Raw genomic sequence first — 17,096 nt, forward strand, 5'->3', positions numbered from 1 at the left:
TCGCTTTTAAAAAACTAGATACTTTCAAGTCGCTTTTTTAGAATTTCAAATCGCTTATTTTGGAATAATCAATTGATAAGCTTTAGTCTAGAAGAATACTGTGACATTAGAAGAAAGTATTCTAAGCACTTCTTTCTACAGTATTTTTTCATAATACTCTGTTATAAGAAAAATATGAAATCATGACTTTCTTCTACGGTATATTTTCTTGATGAAATAGCAACACTGATTTGAAAGAATTTGAAAATTTGAAGCTCTTGCTTACATATTCTTCAAACTATCGTGAACTAAATAAATGCACCAAACTATCGTAAGCAATCGACCATATAGATAGCTTGCTTGTGCCATGCCATAATAGTGAAAATTATAGAGGATGAGCATGAGCATCTTAGTTGAATATTTGAACGGAACTTGATTTACGGGGTTAAAATGAACACTGCGAATAGGCAGTTTCCTATCTCTTCTTACTAGTCATTTTAAACAATACCGTTGCCGATAGTCAACGTGAACAATAATATTCCTAAACAATCGAAATATTTCAAATAGATTTAGTATATAGAACATATCTTTAGACCATTAGAAGACTCGATGAATTTTAATCGTATTCTTTGATCGATTTCGAATTTTTCAGCAAGAAGGCTTTGATAGTGAGAAGGAATGCACAAAATCGCTTAGATATTTGAATAGATAAACTTAAAAAATTGCAAACAGAACTGCTTCACAACTACTACGGCATGAAAAAATATTAAAACTGAACAGCACAATAAATAACTATCTACAAAAAAGATGGAAATCATTAACTTACATTTTTAATAAATGAACAATATTCATTTTGTAATAATATTCATTGCACATTCATTCAAATCACAAATCATAGCGATATTTCATTTCAAATTTTTACTTTCGTGTTTTCATTTATGTTCCCCATTTTAGATGCCATATTTTTTAATTGATAAGAGAAGAAAAGTACAATTTCAAATATTTTTAGAATAAGAATAAACTTATTCTTTATGCGCTAAAAATCTTATCAAGAGCTATTCTTACACTGTAATTTAATATTTGGACCAATATACATAAAATCTGAATAGAGTTTTCATTTAAACCCCACTCCTTCCACTTTCCTCCAAGGCAATCTTCAATAGATGAATATGATTGAAAAACCAAATCATCTAAATATAATGCATTCAGGTAAGTAGGTAACAAAACATACATGAGACATGCAAGTTGGATGAAGGCTATCTCCGACTAAGGCTCAATAAAAACAAATCCATGTAAATTAAAATATAAATCATAGTGAATTTGAGGGAGAAATTTTCATTACTTTCTATAATGAAAAATATAGTGGGGTTTTGGTTTTTTTTTTGAAATATGGAAGGTTAAATTTTGGGGTATTACTCAAATAGAAATGAAGAAAAAATGTATAGAAATTCGATCCTTTGAGCTATTCCTAAATGTGATAGTTTTTAACAATTCTTTAGTCTACTTTGAGAAGCATAGTTTAGATAATTTGAGTACCTACATTTTATAACTTTTGAATGGTTAGTTTGATATTTTTGTCTATAATACAGGATTTGGTCTAGTAAAGGAGTTGAGTAGTCAAGTAACAGTAGTTAAGAAATCAAGATAAAGTTATATGAAAGCATTTTATTTTACATAATTAATAATCAATACTTACAACTTATTTACACGATATAAATACTTCTAAGAAACGAAACCCCAGTATCTGAAAACAAAAATTAAATAAGATGCGAAATACTCTTGAATACAAAAATTAAATGATTCGAGATAAAATTCCTTCCAATATTGAACTAGACACTAGATTAGCATGAGAAGCTACGTCTTCTTTACAGGGTGGCCACCCATTTTTAAATAAAGAATTCATGAGTAATTCCCAGTTTTCCTGAGTAAAATTTCAATTTTCCAGGTAGAGTATCCGCGGTATTTGAGCAACTAGATACATCGTAAAGAAATCTTCAATTTGATATTCCATGATGAATCGCGAATAGCGTATTTAAATTTCCAAATATATTGATAATTTTTTACACTACAGTATATTTTTGTGAGGAATTAGAACGTTCTTTCAACTCATGTGTGTGGAGTGCTTTCGGAAAGTGTCCATTTTCAAAACTCAGTGTGTAATTAAAAAAACAAAAAAAATCCCCAGTTAGGTAGGCTAGTTCAAAAGCATTGTCAATTATTATCGATAGCCATAATAGTGTTTTTTTTTTAATTGAGTTTATTGTTAGTGTACATTTCATTACTAAATGAATTGAAATTTATGAAAAATTCATAATTAATTGGAAAAACTAATGAGGAATTCACGGTATTTTTCCCGGTTAGTAAAATCATGAGGAATTCAAGGTTCTCCCGGTTTTCCCGGTAGGTGGCCACTCTGTCTTTAGCTAAAATATTGATTAATTATTATTTGTTGGATGATGCCCACATGATTATTACGTTGTGCATGGGCAATGTTATGAGAGATTACGACATGATCTAAAATCCATGCACTAGACGGGGATCAAAGAAAGAACTGGGACTGATTCAGTCTGTGAAAGGTAGATAAAGTGAGACTCACTCTATACCGATAGCATAGTTGAATGGAAAGCCTTGATTGAAAGAATAAGACGTTGATGTCAATACCACTATATTTGTTCAAAATCAATTCAAGTTAAAAGCATTGAGGTTACTTTAAAAAAAACTGACGGTTTAAAATGAATCTCACTGTAGCTATGAATCTCATATCTGACTGGGCCCCGGCAGACTACAGACTATAATATTCCACAAATCAACATAGTTAATAGTAAAAAAAACATTATTATGACAATATTTCCAAGTATCTAGGCTACATTATTATTCCAAACAAATTGTTTATATAAATATGTTAAGTTATATTTTATAAGTTACTAAACATTGCTTAATAGTATTACATAAGTGATTCAATTATAACTCACCAATTATAGAGCACTGGTGTTGAAAATGTTCTCTAATAACAAACAGCTAGAGGAAAATATATTACAGGAGTAAAAAGAAGTCTGTTCAGTTGACAGCTAATAGCCTTTTCTACCACGGAACCTCACTCTGTTATCCAACTGAAAACAAAGGAAAAATATAACACATCTATGTGAAAATTTACATAATAAATGAATGAATGATTACACATTACAACTATCTAGTAGAGTGATAATATCAATTAATTCCACAAAATACACAATCAAAGATCATGGTCTAAGCTTACAGAATAATTTTTCATGTTCGAGCAGCAAAAACGATTATGTGTCTTTCTACACATAAGTTTTTGGTAATAGCATCTTGGATTCTCACTGCTGGTTCATTGGTTCAAGCGGGCCATTCACTATCTGACAGTTTGTTCTTACTACTTTGGCCAACAACTTTGGATCTTTCACCATTCACGCTCCGGCTGTTTAGTCAAACATACCACTCACGTTCCAAATCGAACCTGAATAGGCGGCTGACCTTGCTGACCTGGTCGGCCAAGTCAGTTGAACAGTTCACCAGACTTCCAACAGCATTAGCCCCGCCCACAACAACCCCATTCACGTTCCAACGACGAATTTAAGGACCTCAATTTGGACAATATATCGGTTAGTGAATGATTTAGTTTCATGTTCTCGATATCTTCCTGAATAATATTGAAGGTTCATAAAGTCCCAAAAAATTACTGAGAAATCATATTTTCATTATGAAATAACACAAAGTATACTCTTCTATATCACATTTTACAGTAAAGTAATATCGGATTTATGATTAACATTTTAAAGTTACAATTATAAGTTGGATGATGAGGGCAATAGGCTACAATGTTTTTTGAGATCTATGAATGACCTCCCATGTTAATCTCAGGTTATATTAAGTTCTAAATTTTGACGCAATCTATCCAGCAAGTACTGTTCATGGATGGAGATTACTGAATTACAGAGTAACTATGTGATTCAATATAATATTGTCTAACAATATAGTTATAAAATATATATTGATCACTTACCAGAGATCTTTTGCATTCGAAGAATGTGTTCCTAAGAGCCTGACATTCATTGGGTACATCATTGGCAAGTAAACATTCGCGAGGTGTTTTCCTCAACTGAAATCATAAAGAAAACTTGAAACTCTTTATTATATTTTCAACGTATTAGATGCCTTTTGATTATTCTATTATTAATGAAATATACTTACTGTTCTCGTGAATGGGCGCTCAGTGGATTGGTTTCCAAGCTTTAACAAGCATTTTTCAAAAACGTATTGTTCTATAGCAAGAATTTGTTCTCTCACAAGTTTAATCCCTGAGCGTCACTTGTTCTGTCACAAGTTTGGAACTTTGGTCCCTGAGGGTCAGTCTGTAACTTGAGCTTCTAGGGTGCTCTTTTCAGAGCTACTTTGGAGTTCGTTCATCTAACTATGTGACTACCATAAATCTTATCAAGTACGTGATCCCCTAGCCTCGAGTGCTGGTTCTCATAGTGAAGGGAAAGCCGCCAACCAGGGGGAACCATAGCACTCGTGATGAGTGTGTGACTCCGTCCCTGGAAGTAGCCTGGTTTATGGATGTAAAGGCGGGGTGAAGGCTCCAGACTATTGGAGGTTCATGGTTCAACTGAGTCACCTGAATTCTCCGTCTCTGGGAGTAGCTGGACATAGTGAAGGCTGTCAGGTGGAGTTTCGGGGTTGGCCAGTGAGAGACCAGACTATGGGAATTAGGGTAACTCCGTTTCTGGAAGTAACAGGCATGAGAAATTCCCATAGGCCAGACTGTGGGACTTGGGTAGCGCCTCCGTCTCTGGAAGTAGCATCATAGCATGTCGAAAAACCCCTCTCATAGGTGTTTCTTTCCGAAACGCTCGCGTCCCTTTTTAGGCGCCTGTATGGTGGATATGCTAGCGCCCACATTGGAGACGTATACAATTGGGAACCACGAGTATTTTTCCTGGCCTGTAGACGAGTTAGAGGATACGCCCGGGCCCCGACCATGCCCACGTACCGCCGCAGCTGCGCAGTGCACCGACCGAGGTGCAGGGTCAGTTGGGGTGGATCTACTGCAATTCAGGCTTAACTCCTACGTGATACTCGCCTACCTGTGCCGATGGGTGGTAGCTCGCGTGTCACACCCCACGGGATATGCGAAAAGCAGGTGCCCACTTGGAGGTGTAATGTTACATGTGGCGTCGCGGCCAGAACTCTGTCACAAGTTTAAATAATTTGACGCAATCTACTTGAAGAAGCGATCACTAAATTGCAAAAAACATTATTATTACATAGGATGAATCCAAGGATCCTTTCCCATCATCTGAAGAATGATAATTACTTTTCTGTCGGAGTTGTTACAGAGTCTGTACTGTCGGTACTTTGACATTTTATAAAACCAAAATCAGCAAGCGAGCAAACTTCAGAACATTGGTTTTATTGCCTTCATTACACTACGAAAACCAGCCGGAACTCCAGGTTTTAGTAACCGGTGGTGTCTCAATCGGGTCGCCAGGTCACTGCTGGGAGATCATTTGTGTCTCACTGTTGTCCAGCAGGTTATTCAGCTTTCTCAACAGACGGACAACACTGATGTCCCAATGTAATACGAACCTTAAAGAAGGTTGGTAATTTCTGATTTGTGGTCTATGTTTTAATCAAGCAAAAAAAATGAAAAATGAAATTCAGATTTAAAAACTTTTTAATTTGATTCAAATTTTATTTTATGAGTAATAAATTTAATATCCAGAGGTAATCCATAAACTTGACTAAGCCTGAAAACTAAAACGATCAAACCGTCTAACGTAGGCTACCAAATGTGGTTAGTTTTAATAATTTTTTAATTAACTTATGGTTAAGAAATACTTGCAATTCGTATCAACTAACAATTAAAGCAATAATTTGAAGATTTAAAATTTTAATAAATACCTTTTTACAGCAATCTGACTGAAGAACACACATTTTAAGATCAGCTCGTATTGCAGAACAGGCAGATTTGTCTTTCAATTCTACTTCTTCATCAGGGTAAACCATTCCCTTCCATTCCGTCATAATGATGAAAGCCCTGGATAAAACTTCAACAACTGATTAAAAATAAACAGGTAGAATAAGATAATTTTTTGTATTATTGTTTATAAAACTAGTTAACTTTGAAACTGGTTGATTGGCTATCACTTTGAGCTTTGAGGTTACGACAATATTTTGAAATCATATATTCAATCGATCATTACTAGTCGACAATCAACAGTTACAAGTCGATACTATCAAGTATCGACTTTGAAGTGCAACTATCAATATTCTCACTGATAGTGATGAAAAAATTTGAATTGAAGGTCCTCAGTTTAGATCCAACATAGCACAGTACTTTTCTTTTAAAGTTTTGGAAAATTATAAATTATTCAGAATAATACAATTATTACCTTATTTTGAGATGATTTATCACTCTAATTTCTAATACAGAAACATACTCACTCCCTGTTCATGTAATTTCAAGAGAAAAAAAAGATTATTGTCGATTTATCATTAGATATAATTAAATGCTAATCAAAATGCATAAAAAGTTTACTAAGTTATAGAATAACATGATTATTTTAATAAACTCATGATTATAAACTGTTTTGGATGAATGAAGCAAAATTAGCAAGTTGAATAAAAAAAAATTCTGATAATAATATTTCAGAAGATCAGAAATGCCACATTCACATTTCTTTTGTTAATTATGAATTCTATGATTCTTTTACAACTGATCAAGTAGTCATCTGATTTTTGGAAAAAGTTTACTCATTTCTGCAGATATTAATCTTTCATCATGTTCAGATCTGTTGTTACAGTAGGCCTAGGAGCTTGAGAAAGGTCGATGACAGAGATATAGATAACAAGAGATACCGGTTACCAAATAGAAACAAAAATTAACCAGTATTTTGTAATTCATTCTAAATGAAAACAAAGTGATTTTTACAGTTCATGGAACGTTATGAATATTTGAGGAATGATCCTTATTATGGAAAAGCCATCCTCTATTACTGTATCTTAAAATGCAAACAAACTTTCAAGCAAGTATGTTTTGTTTTTATTTTAAAGTAGCTATGTGATGAAATTGCAACAGATAAGTTATAGGTTGTTTGTTTACAAAATTATCATATTATTTTGTGTAGGTCACTTTAAAAGTGGTAAATAAATAGGGAAACGCCAATATTAAACCATCCATTGTTATAAAGTTATTTTTGAGAATAAGTCTATTAATAATATGCTCGAATATATGGGTAATTATTTTTCACATAGTATTTCGTAATTAAATAACATCTTTCAATAGATAATCGAAGTTTGTAGATGTTTTTTTCTATTTCCAGTAGCCACAATAAATTATAGATATGATATATATTTTATTACTGACACTGATTTTATTTCAATGTTCACACTTGGAAATAAATATTTTTTTTAGATTAATATAACTTTTTATCTTTGTGATCAATAAGTTTACATACTTATACTTACAAAAATATTTATTTGAATAGTTTGAAACATTCTAACTCTTCTTCGGATTATTTGATTCCCAGCTCTCAAGAAAATTAAAACTCATTTTTAAGTCAATTTATCATGCATTGAAATTATATTTTTTAGTGTTCCAGGAGCATTAGCATACTGTTACAGGAACAAGTCACAGATAGTCACAAGTTTCAATCGATTAATAATATTGTAATGTTAAAGAACTTGACAAAACAGTTTTATTTTTATTTGAATAATTTTCAGAATATAGAGTATTGAATAAGATTGGTGAAGGCACATTTTCTGAAGTTTTAAGATGTCAAAACCGAGAGAGCGGACACCTGGTAGCAGCAAAACGACTCAGGAAGTCTTTTTTGAGGTGAGATAATAATTATTTAATGGTATTCTATGAAAATTTTCAATGATTCTATTCTTACTATTTTTTCTATTCAGCTCTTCCATCTTGTGCTGACAAACCATCCAATTTGTTTATTATGGTAATGTTTTCTCGAAAGATTCCTGTACCAAATATAAAAACTCTCTTATCGAAAAGTTTGCAATCCAATTTATAGAACTAGAGTTAACACCACACACTTATATAATAGTACAATATAAATTATGCAAATTATTGTATTTTCCAATTTTCAAACATTTATATCGTAGCTTATTATCTTCAATAGAAACAGAATTAGACCTAAGATTATTAATCACAATTTGAATCGAAGCCGCAAAAGCAAAGTTAGCAGTTTTGGTTCATTCTATGTGATTTGATTGTATTTGTATTGTTTACTGCTCCAAAAATGGAAGAGATAGGAAATGAAAAGTTATATATTATTTAATTCATTCCATCCAATGTGTGTTGAATATACTATACTGTACTTACTATTTCATTTATTGGATTGATGTTCACCATTTCAGCATTTGTATATTTTGATGCGATTCAATTTGATTTGTTTATTAATGTGTATTATGTTTTATGTATATGTTTAATCAACTTGTTCTATGCTATTATGTTTTTGAAGTCCGTCCGAGGCAAGAGATCTACCAGAGGTTGTTGCACTGAAAAAAGTGTCTGATCATCCCAACATTCTTCATTTGATAGAAACTCATTTGTAAGTTTAATTTCCTCTATTAGGCTATAACTACTTCACTATAATTAAAATTGTTTTAAGATTTAAAGCAATTTGATTTCATCCTAACCTACAAGAATCGACTCTATTAACCTATTGGCTATCTATGGAAGGAGCTATGAAGAGTTTGCACAATATTAAAAGCTTCAAAGGTAATTATGTGCTACCATCCAACGTCCATATTTTCAGGTTGGCCACAAACGACAGGACAAATGTGTTGAACATGTGTGTACACACATGCTCGACATGCATGTTGTGTCATCAGAGAAAGACTTCAAACCAAAACAGCTGTTTGACAGCAGCTTCTAACTTAAAATAGACAACCAATAAAAATAAATAATAAAAACACTGGGAAGTGAAAAATTATAATGATACAAAAATAAGTAAACCTCAAATAATGCAGCTAAAAAAATGGACAACAAAAATCACAGTTACAAAAACCTAACCTCAAAGAATATTGTTAGAACCCTTTTGGCTGATGACACAACAATGGTTGACGAGCATGTGTATACACATGTTCAACACACTTGTCCTGTCGTTAGTGGCCACCCTATATCCTTTATGGGGCCTAATTCATATTTATCACAATATAATTCCCTAGACAATGCATATCTATTATAACATATTTTCTGAAGCCTGGGGGTATTATTATTAATAAATATTATGTCAATTGAAATCTCTGTTTGACGTTATTAAAAACCAAACTATTGAATTAATTCAGATAAATCGATCATCTCAATTGGAGTGTATCAATTTAGATTATCATTATATTATGATCTCTAATAAACTATATTGGTTTATTCATGTTCTTTTTCAGTGAGCACGAACATTGTAGAGTAACCCTAATTTTTGAACTAATGGACATGAGCATTTATGATATGATGAAAACTCATAGAAGGTAAGGCTGTTCGAGTAAACTTAAATTAATTCACACCCTTGATCATCTGTTACTGTGACAGTTTCATGTCAAAAAATATCGATAGTATTCTTGTATTATCGTAAGAAGGTCTTTCTGTGGTCAGTGGTACCTTCTTCCCAAGAATAGACCTATTATAATCTTATTTTATTCGAACAGATAGTTTTTATTACTGAGTTATTGTGAGACAACTGAATATCATCAAGTTTTGTACGTTTCTCGTTTGTACAATATATTTTCAAAGGTTTGATCTTCTCTATTAATTAATTACGGTAGTGATCTTAAGACTTAATGAATTTTCAAAATTTTGATGTTAATATATTTAGCAAGCTTATGTTTCTCTAGACATGAAAGGTTGTTTTTTCTAGAAACATCCCAGAAGTTAAAGTGAAAAATTATTTGTACCAGATTCTGAAAGGCATTAATCATCTTCATATCAACGGACTATTCCACAGAGACATCAAGCCTGAGAACATACTGATCAAGGTAAATAATTATAACACTTATGATTATATAACTCCATCATAGCCAACTTACTCCTCTTTTCATAGCCTAGTGACGCCAAAAAGATTTGTAAATTCTCAATACTGAAGTACGAGTAGCTTATCCTATACAGATATAGATAACCAATATTAATGGAAATAACATGGAATAAGTACACTCCTTGAGAATCACCTTTTATTTCTTTTGAAAAACAATAAATTTTTAAAATGATAAAACCATGAAATATACAATTGGTGTGTTCTATCAGTTTTTTATTTTTTATGATTTTAAAAAGTTTACTGTTTTGTAAAAATGAGTAAAAGGTAACTCTAAAAAAGGGTACCTATCCCATTTTATTTATATAAATTAAAGTTGCCCTATTGGTATTAATAATTATTCAGAGCCATTTATATTATACGACACAATTCCCAGACAATAGTAGAAGAGAACCCCTTTGATCACATGAGATACATATAAGGATAATTCTCTACTCTATAGAGGAAAATGTTTTATTCGTTAATAATGAAGTTGTGGTTTTATAATAAGGTTTGTATGTAAAGGCATATTGAATCAAGGATCTATAAAATCAGTATTAAATAATTAGTCATTCAACCACAGAAAAAATGATACAACCTACCTAACCAACACTCACATAAGCCACACCAAATATCTACATGTAAATAAAAATATAAATCTCAGTACCCTTTCAAATTATTTTGTCACAACATGTTTTGGACATTAATGCCATTTTCAAGTCACCTCCTTTTTTGTCATGTGTTGAGTCCATAGAGCAAAATGATGTTAACAACTTTTCAGAAGTTTTTTTTCTAATAGACTAGGAAGATTTCCACAGCAATTTGAATATAAAATAAAATTAGTCAAGGATTCTACACCATATGCAGTCACAGCTCCCAGGCGAATTTCATTGCCCTTGATAAATAAAGTTCAGTTTTGTGTGTATGGCTCTCAAGTATTGAAGCATTTCTTGAAAATTGCATTAATGTCCGAAACATGTTGTGACAAAATGATTCAAAAGGGTACTGAGATTTATGTTTTTATTTATATTGAAAGTAGCCCTAAAGAAAAAAGTACATCGACTTGCACTTGCACATTTATGCATTGGATGACACTGTATAATCATAACACTTATTTATGATCACATTCTAACAATAATTTACACGTTGTTTGAAGGGCGACCTGATAAAGATAGCGGACCTGGGTTCGGTGTGCGGGACGTTTCGGCACCGTCCCTTCACCGAGTACATCTCTACCAGATGGTATCGCTCGCCTGAGTGTCTGCTCACCTGTGGCTACTATGATTCCAAAATGGACATATGGTCTGTCGGATGCGTCTTCTTTGAACTCCTCACGTGAGTTCTCAACCATCAAACTCATTCTATTGAATATACTACCAATGGAATATTACCATCATATTAATTGTTTACGACAAAGCAGTGTAGTTTTATAAGAATAATAACGTAAACAGTACTTTATGGTACTCTTAAGGTGGAGAGCATCCAGACATCATGTTCATTACAACACTCTAAAGTTTTGGATATTAGTACCGCACACTGAAAAATTCAATATTTTCAGTAACGTACGATATTTACCGTAATAGATAAAATTGAAATGATTCAATCATTATAATTATAACGGGAACTTTTAAAAACGCCAAAATACTAAATTGGGAAGGGCAAGAATGGTTTTACTTATACTAATGTAAAGTTCAAGACTTGCCATTTGATAATAATTAATAACATCTATCACTTTTTGACAATTACTTCATTAAGATGACTTCCTCCTGCATGAATGCACTCTTTAAATCTGTGTTGAACGTTGAATCGTTCCTGAACGATTGCTGCAACATTTCAATTGGGATATTGTTAATTTCATTCTGAATTGTCTGTTATAATTCAACCACAGTTATTGGTCAAGTTGTGGAAACGTTTGATTTGAGATAGCTCCACATACAGAAAATCGCAGGTGCACACATCATGGATCAGGAAACGCAACCTAATCGTGAGATTACACGGTTACCAAACAATACTCACTCGCACAGTTGCCATTAACTGCCGTGCAGTGTGGATTTCGCTCACAAATTGATCAATAATTCTGAATTAATTGAAAATTGAAACAAATTCAAAATGAATTCCCTAATATCCCAGATGAGATATTGCAGCGATCAATGAGGAATCGTCAACACAGATTTGAACAATGTACTCCTTCAAGAGGAAGCCATTTAAATGAAGTAATTGTCAAAAAGTGATATATGTTATTAATTATTCTCAAATGGCAAGTCTTGAACTTTACATTATTTTGAATAAAATCATTTTTGCCCTTCCCAATGGTTTTATGGCGTTCTTAAAATTTCCCGTTATTCTGGGTCACCCAAGCTTATACTACTATACTGGTACCATATCTTATTAGTATCAATGTATGTAATGTTCTCATCTACTCATCTTCATTAGTAATGGATATTAGTAGAAATATATTCTATATGAAATAGACAGTTGGGATATTTTAGAATATTCTCTATTAATTGCGCTTGACTCTGCTCAAATTTCAGATTGAAACCTCTGTTTCCTGGCTCAAACGAATTGGATCAGATATCAAGAATACATATGATACTGGGTACACCCAGCCCCCTATTGCTGAATAAATTCAAGAAACAGTAAGTTATTAAACTTCTCTTTTAATCAGAGTAAAAATAATCCATAGAGAGAAATCACAAAATAATAAATACGAGGAAGCTTTTAATGATTCAGTTAAATAATTTTCCAAACTGTCAAGTGAATATAGAATTGTCTACTTCATACAATATGGGAAATAGGATATTATTTTTTGTTCATGTCAACATTATTTTATTGGGCATACAAGTCTGTGCATTAATTACTTTTCATGCCTTACAGCTTCATAGGTCACCATTAATGTTGGCCACGGTGATATTTCATTTTTTGATGAACTATAACCCCGGATAATTCCATAAACAGTAACTTATAATTAAATCAATTTGGATGATTTTTCATCAATATCGTTGAATGATTCTACTGGCTAATTGATCAAAGTCATCAACTGAACATTCCCTTCGAAAAGCATTTCATCCTGATCATGCCAGAAAAACATATAATTTTTAAAAATGTTATTTGAACTTTTCCAGCAAAAGCCAGAACATCGACGTAATATTCCCTCAAAGGGCAGGAACGGGTCTGACTTGCCTCCTTCCCAATGTCAGTGATAGCGGAAGGGACATTTTAAAAAATATGTTGACCTATGACCCAAGAATCCGTTCATCAGCTGCTAGACTCCTCGATAATCGCTATTTCAATGATCTAAGGTGATTTAATTGATTATAAGTTAGATTTATTTCAATGATTTGGATAAATAATTTAATGAATTGCTTATTGATGTTCATTTCTTATTCAAATGATTTGAGTGATTCAACAATTGATGAATTAGTAGGCTACATTATTCAACAATGAAACTTTTTAGTATAATGGAGACCCAATTAAATTAATTTATCTATTTCAAAAACACTTGAACGTACTCTTACATAAGGATAAAACAAAACATCTCTCATGGTTTTTTCAATTCCTTTGAATAACTCAATTTTATATTTTTCATTTCTCAAGTACCTATATAATAATAAATTATATCATACTCTCCTTACTTTGGTTAATTAATGATAATCATAAGAGTACTTTTTGGATCTCATTGACCCCTCACTGCACATGAATAAATCATCCAAGCGGAGCAAGATACAGGAATAGAGTGCTCCTATTTCCATAGCACAATGTATTTATGCATTAATGTACTTTTGTTTTTTGTATTTATTAAACAAGAAATAATCTAAATGTTTAACTGATCTCGGTTCTGGAATTACTATGGAACAATATTTTCCTCTTGCTCCTTTTGTTATTTTTCTCTTGAGATACTTTGTATTAGGGTTCGACTGCAGTTTGTAAATAGTTTTACTTTTAAATCATTAGTCTTAAACCTTTATTATAAAATATTGAGAACATGTCAATATCCTCTTGCAAATAAATACAATAATTGCACTAAAAAATAGTGAACAATGTAGGTATTAGTGCAAGAGAACATTGAGCATAAAAGTCACATCTTGTTACTTGTTCTACTTTAATTTCAGAGATGCTGACATTTTAAGAAGAAGATTAACTTCGAATTCGACTGTGCATTCGGAAAGGAGCAATCCAGTTCTTCTAAGTTTCATGGCAACTGAGAAAAGAAGAAGACCAAAGGTCTGTTGCAAATGATTGTTACAAAAGTATATAATAATGATGATATACAGGTAGTACTACAATACTATCAGAAGCCGATTTTTCTAATATTTATGTATTCATATAAATATATTAAATAATACTCTTTTGTATGTATCTCTTTTCTTTTGTTTTCAATTCCTCTTCGACTGATATTTATTGAGACATTGCATTTTGATTGTTAATAGACAAAGAAGAAAATTAATGTTCTATTTGGTACAGTATTCGTTTTCAAAATAAATATTTCATGCAGAATTTTGCAGATGAAATTATAGTGACGTTTAAAATATCTTGTCCATTATATTTTAATTATTGGAAATCAACCATTCATAACGGGTTATTCATGTTTACATGTTATTCAAGTTTATACCAACTTTGAAAGAAGGTTTTGCAGTACTTTCATTGGATAAAAAATATATTCTGGAATATATCAGAGATTGGAATTTGAATCTGTTGAATATTTAAGAGCTCTCAACTAATTTCCATTGTATATTTTGCAACATATGCAGATTTACTTGGTTAGTTATTTGGTTCCGAAATTAATTTTTAATGGGGTGAATTTAAAATATATATTTTCCAGCCTTCAAGCGGAATGGTTTCCAAGCACACTGTTCCAAAGAAAGAAAAACTCAATATTAAGTTAGAAAAATTGCCGAAAATCAATTTGGATCAAAATTTACATTTGTCAAGAGATATCAGATCAACAAAAAGCAAGCTATTGAAGGTATTCATCTTTTCTAGGAAGTATTCTATTTTTATAGCCTATTCAAATTAGCATTAATGAGAAGAAACATCCAATTTTAAATATTGGAAAAATTTTGTCTAATTTACAGTCAATTACATTTAGTATTGACTAGCTGTAAATTATAAAAGAAAGATTAATATTTTTCTAATTTGGAGCTAAAAACTAGAAAAGTATTGACTAGAATTCAGTAGATAAATCAAACCTGTCAATATTAAAGTTCTATTGTAAAAATAAAGCAACCGACTAGCCTATAGTCCATACAGCCTATTTGAAAAAATCTGAAGCATGTTAATAATAGAGACAAAATTGAATCGCAGTAATTTTTTAAATAATCATTGATTCCATCATTTCAATATAAACACTTATTTCAGTAGACATTATTTTCAGAAAGAGCCAAAAACAGACTCATCATTCAAGAATGATGGAAAAATAAGTCCTAAATCCGTTAGTTCAAATTTCACCAGTTCTTTCAAAAGTTCAAACAATAATTCCAGGGATAAAGTTTTTTACCGCCAAATACCTAAAAAACCAAGGTAATTGAATATCTTTACTTTATTGATATAAAAATTGTATTTGATATAATAAATTCAGGCGTATAATCATCATTTCATGATGAATTAAACTACCGTATATTATTATAGTTGCTTTAGTCATGAGTGGATCTATAAATCTAAAAATTGGTCCTCATAAGGTCGCTGTAATTTCAAGCTTTGTCTCGTGACTGAACCATCCGAATTATATCGTACAAGTATAGGCTACTTATTAGTAGATGCATTTACTTATGGGTAAAGAGTCTTCCAAAGAATCGATGTTAAATGAAGATTGTGGAGTGGATAATGTCAATAATGTTTGTTAAGTAAAGAATTAAATATTGAACATTTCTTTTTTATAAAAGAACCACTGTCCACAGCAATTGTAGAGAAAAGATAAGTAAATTAATCATTAATGGATAATAATTTACCATACTATTTGGTGCAGTTATTATTGATAATAATTCTGGAAGAACGAGTGAGAACCATTAGGAATGAACGATCTTTAAATACTAATGAAACTGTTCCAATGAAAATTCAATTCGTAGATAGACCAAGACTAATTTTCAAAATGTTTTGTCTTTTCTTTCAAGTTTACTACCGACTATTTCTGGAGTTAGGAAAATTGGGAATAAACCACAAAAGAATTCATTGGAAAATTTAACAAATATTGCAAATAAAAAGCCTCTTTTGCAAAGACTCAATCTTGAACCGATCGAAGAAGAGAAAAAATCTACAGCGTCTGATACAAGAAGCCATATGTCTTGGAAAAATTATTAATAATGGAAAATTTGGTTGCCAAATTGTCTAGCAAGATTTGCCAAATGCATGGAAAATTTAATGCATTTGAATTAAAACTTGATAATGTGGTATTTTTAATAAACTGTGCATTATCAAAAACAATAAGCCTGACTGATTGTCTACATATCTATCATACAGTGTACATTGTATGGTATTTAAATCTTGGATACCTTAATACATTAGGTATTATCTAGAATTTTATATTAATTTTTAATAGGGACTAATAAATCTAGATACATCCAAGCTCGGTCAAGACATTTGAAGATGGTCAAACCGGGATCAATTTACAAGTGTGCAGTGGAATTATTGTAACTATATCGTAAATAGTAGCTATTGTCATGGAAATCATACGTTGCAGTGCACTCGTTGTAAACCGTACCTGATTAGACTATGTTCAAATATTTGACCGAGCTTGTTGAAACCGGACATCAGAGTTGAGAATTATTTAAGCAGATATTATAATCAAGTATTCTTTTAGATCATTTCATTATTTTGTATGATTATTTTTTTAGATTTACTAGAAAAATCGATAAGTATCACTTGATTCAAATCAAATGTCTATCAAATGGCTACCTGCGGGATTCGAACTAACAATAAGGCAGAGCTTATCAGGCTCGGACCTCTACTTCACGCCTTGAAATAATTAATTTCATTGGAAGAATTTTCTAGCAATAAATAGAAAATCCCCGTTAGCATCTGTATTATTATTTTAAAATCAGTAGACTAATAATAGTCTGAGGATATAATGAATCATGA

General features: G+C 31.6%; 2 protein-coding genes across 8 annotated transcripts; one reads left to right on the forward strand and one right to left on the reverse strand.

The window, feature by feature from the left end:
• Positions 1–1,624: 1,624 nt before the first annotated feature.
• LOC111054429 (cytochrome c oxidase assembly factor 5) lies at positions 1,625–6,188 on the reverse strand. The gene is made up of 4 exons (XM_022341467.2): positions 5,905–6,188; positions 4,004–4,099; positions 2,952–3,089; positions 1,625–1,723 (listed from the first exon to the last, which is right to left on the reverse strand). Exons 1-3 carry the CDS (start codon positions 6,025–6,027, stop codon positions 3,048–3,050), a joined length of 261 nt encoding a protein of 86 aa, XP_022197159.1. The 5' UTR covers positions 6,028–6,188; the 3' UTR covers positions 1,625–1,723; positions 2,952–3,047.
• A 574-nt stretch (positions 6,189–6,762) lies between these two features.
• On the forward strand, positions 6,763–16,768 carry LOC111051295 (MAPK/MAK/MRK overlapping kinase). Of its 7 annotated transcripts, none has more exons than XM_022337773.2 (12): positions 6,763–7,032; positions 7,726–7,840; positions 8,484–8,573; positions 9,409–9,489; positions 9,876–9,993; positions 11,182–11,360; positions 12,557–12,661; positions 13,148–13,324; positions 14,135–14,246; positions 14,845–14,988; positions 15,397–15,542; positions 16,133–16,768. In XM_022337773.2, exons 1-12 carry the CDS (start codon positions 7,011–7,013, stop codon positions 16,317–16,319), a joined length of 1,476 nt encoding a protein of 491 aa, XP_022193465.2. In that variant the 5' UTR covers positions 6,763–7,010; the 3' UTR covers positions 16,320–16,768. The 7 variants fall into 7 exon arrangements, 4 of the variants coding, with proteins under 4 accessions (XP_022193465.2, XP_022193466.2, XP_039288125.1 ...); XR_002606101.2 differs by having other exon boundaries at positions 6,764–7,032; positions 15,384–15,542; positions 16,133–16,761; XR_005571748.1 differs by lacking the exon at positions 6,763–7,032 and adding an exon at positions 7,089–7,238 and having other exon boundaries at positions 15,384–15,542; positions 16,133–16,761.
• Positions 16,769–17,096: the final 328 nt, after the last annotated feature.

This window comes from Nilaparvata lugens, chromosome 7 (genome assembly GCF_014356525.2).
Source record: "Nilaparvata lugens isolate BPH chromosome 7, ASM1435652v1, whole genome shotgun sequence".
Classification (NCBI taxonomy): domain Eukaryota; kingdom Metazoa; phylum Arthropoda; class Insecta; order Hemiptera; family Delphacidae; genus Nilaparvata; species Nilaparvata lugens.

What these genes read in the sequence shown, in the direction of transcription:
- LOC111051295 (XM_022337773.2), top strand. Translation starts at nt 7,011, where the DNA reads ATGCAAACAAACTTTCAAGCAA. An exon ending in CTGAGAACATACTGATCAAG is followed by an intron (nt 9,994 to 11,181) that starts GTAAATAATTAT and finishes CGTTGTTTGAAG; the next exon opens with GGCGACCTGATAAAGATAGC. An exon ending in CAAAAAGCAAGCTATTGAAG is followed by an intron (nt 14,989 to 15,396) that starts GTATTCATCTTT and finishes CATTATTTTCAG; the next exon opens with AAAGAGCCAAAAACAGACTC.
- LOC111054429 (XM_022341467.2), bottom strand. Translation starts at nt 6,027, where the DNA reads ATGACGGAATGGAAGGGAATGGTTTACCCTGATGAAGAAGTAGAATTG. An exon ending in AGTCAGATTGCTGTAAAAAG is followed by an intron (nt 4,100 to 5,904) that starts GTATTTATTAAA and finishes TTATGATTTCAG; the next exon opens with TTGAGGAAAACACCTCGCGA. An exon ending in TCGAATGCAAAAGATCTCTG is followed by an intron (nt 3,090 to 4,003) that starts GTAAGTGATCAA and finishes CTTTGTTTTCAG; the next exon opens with TTGGATAACAGAGTGAGGTT.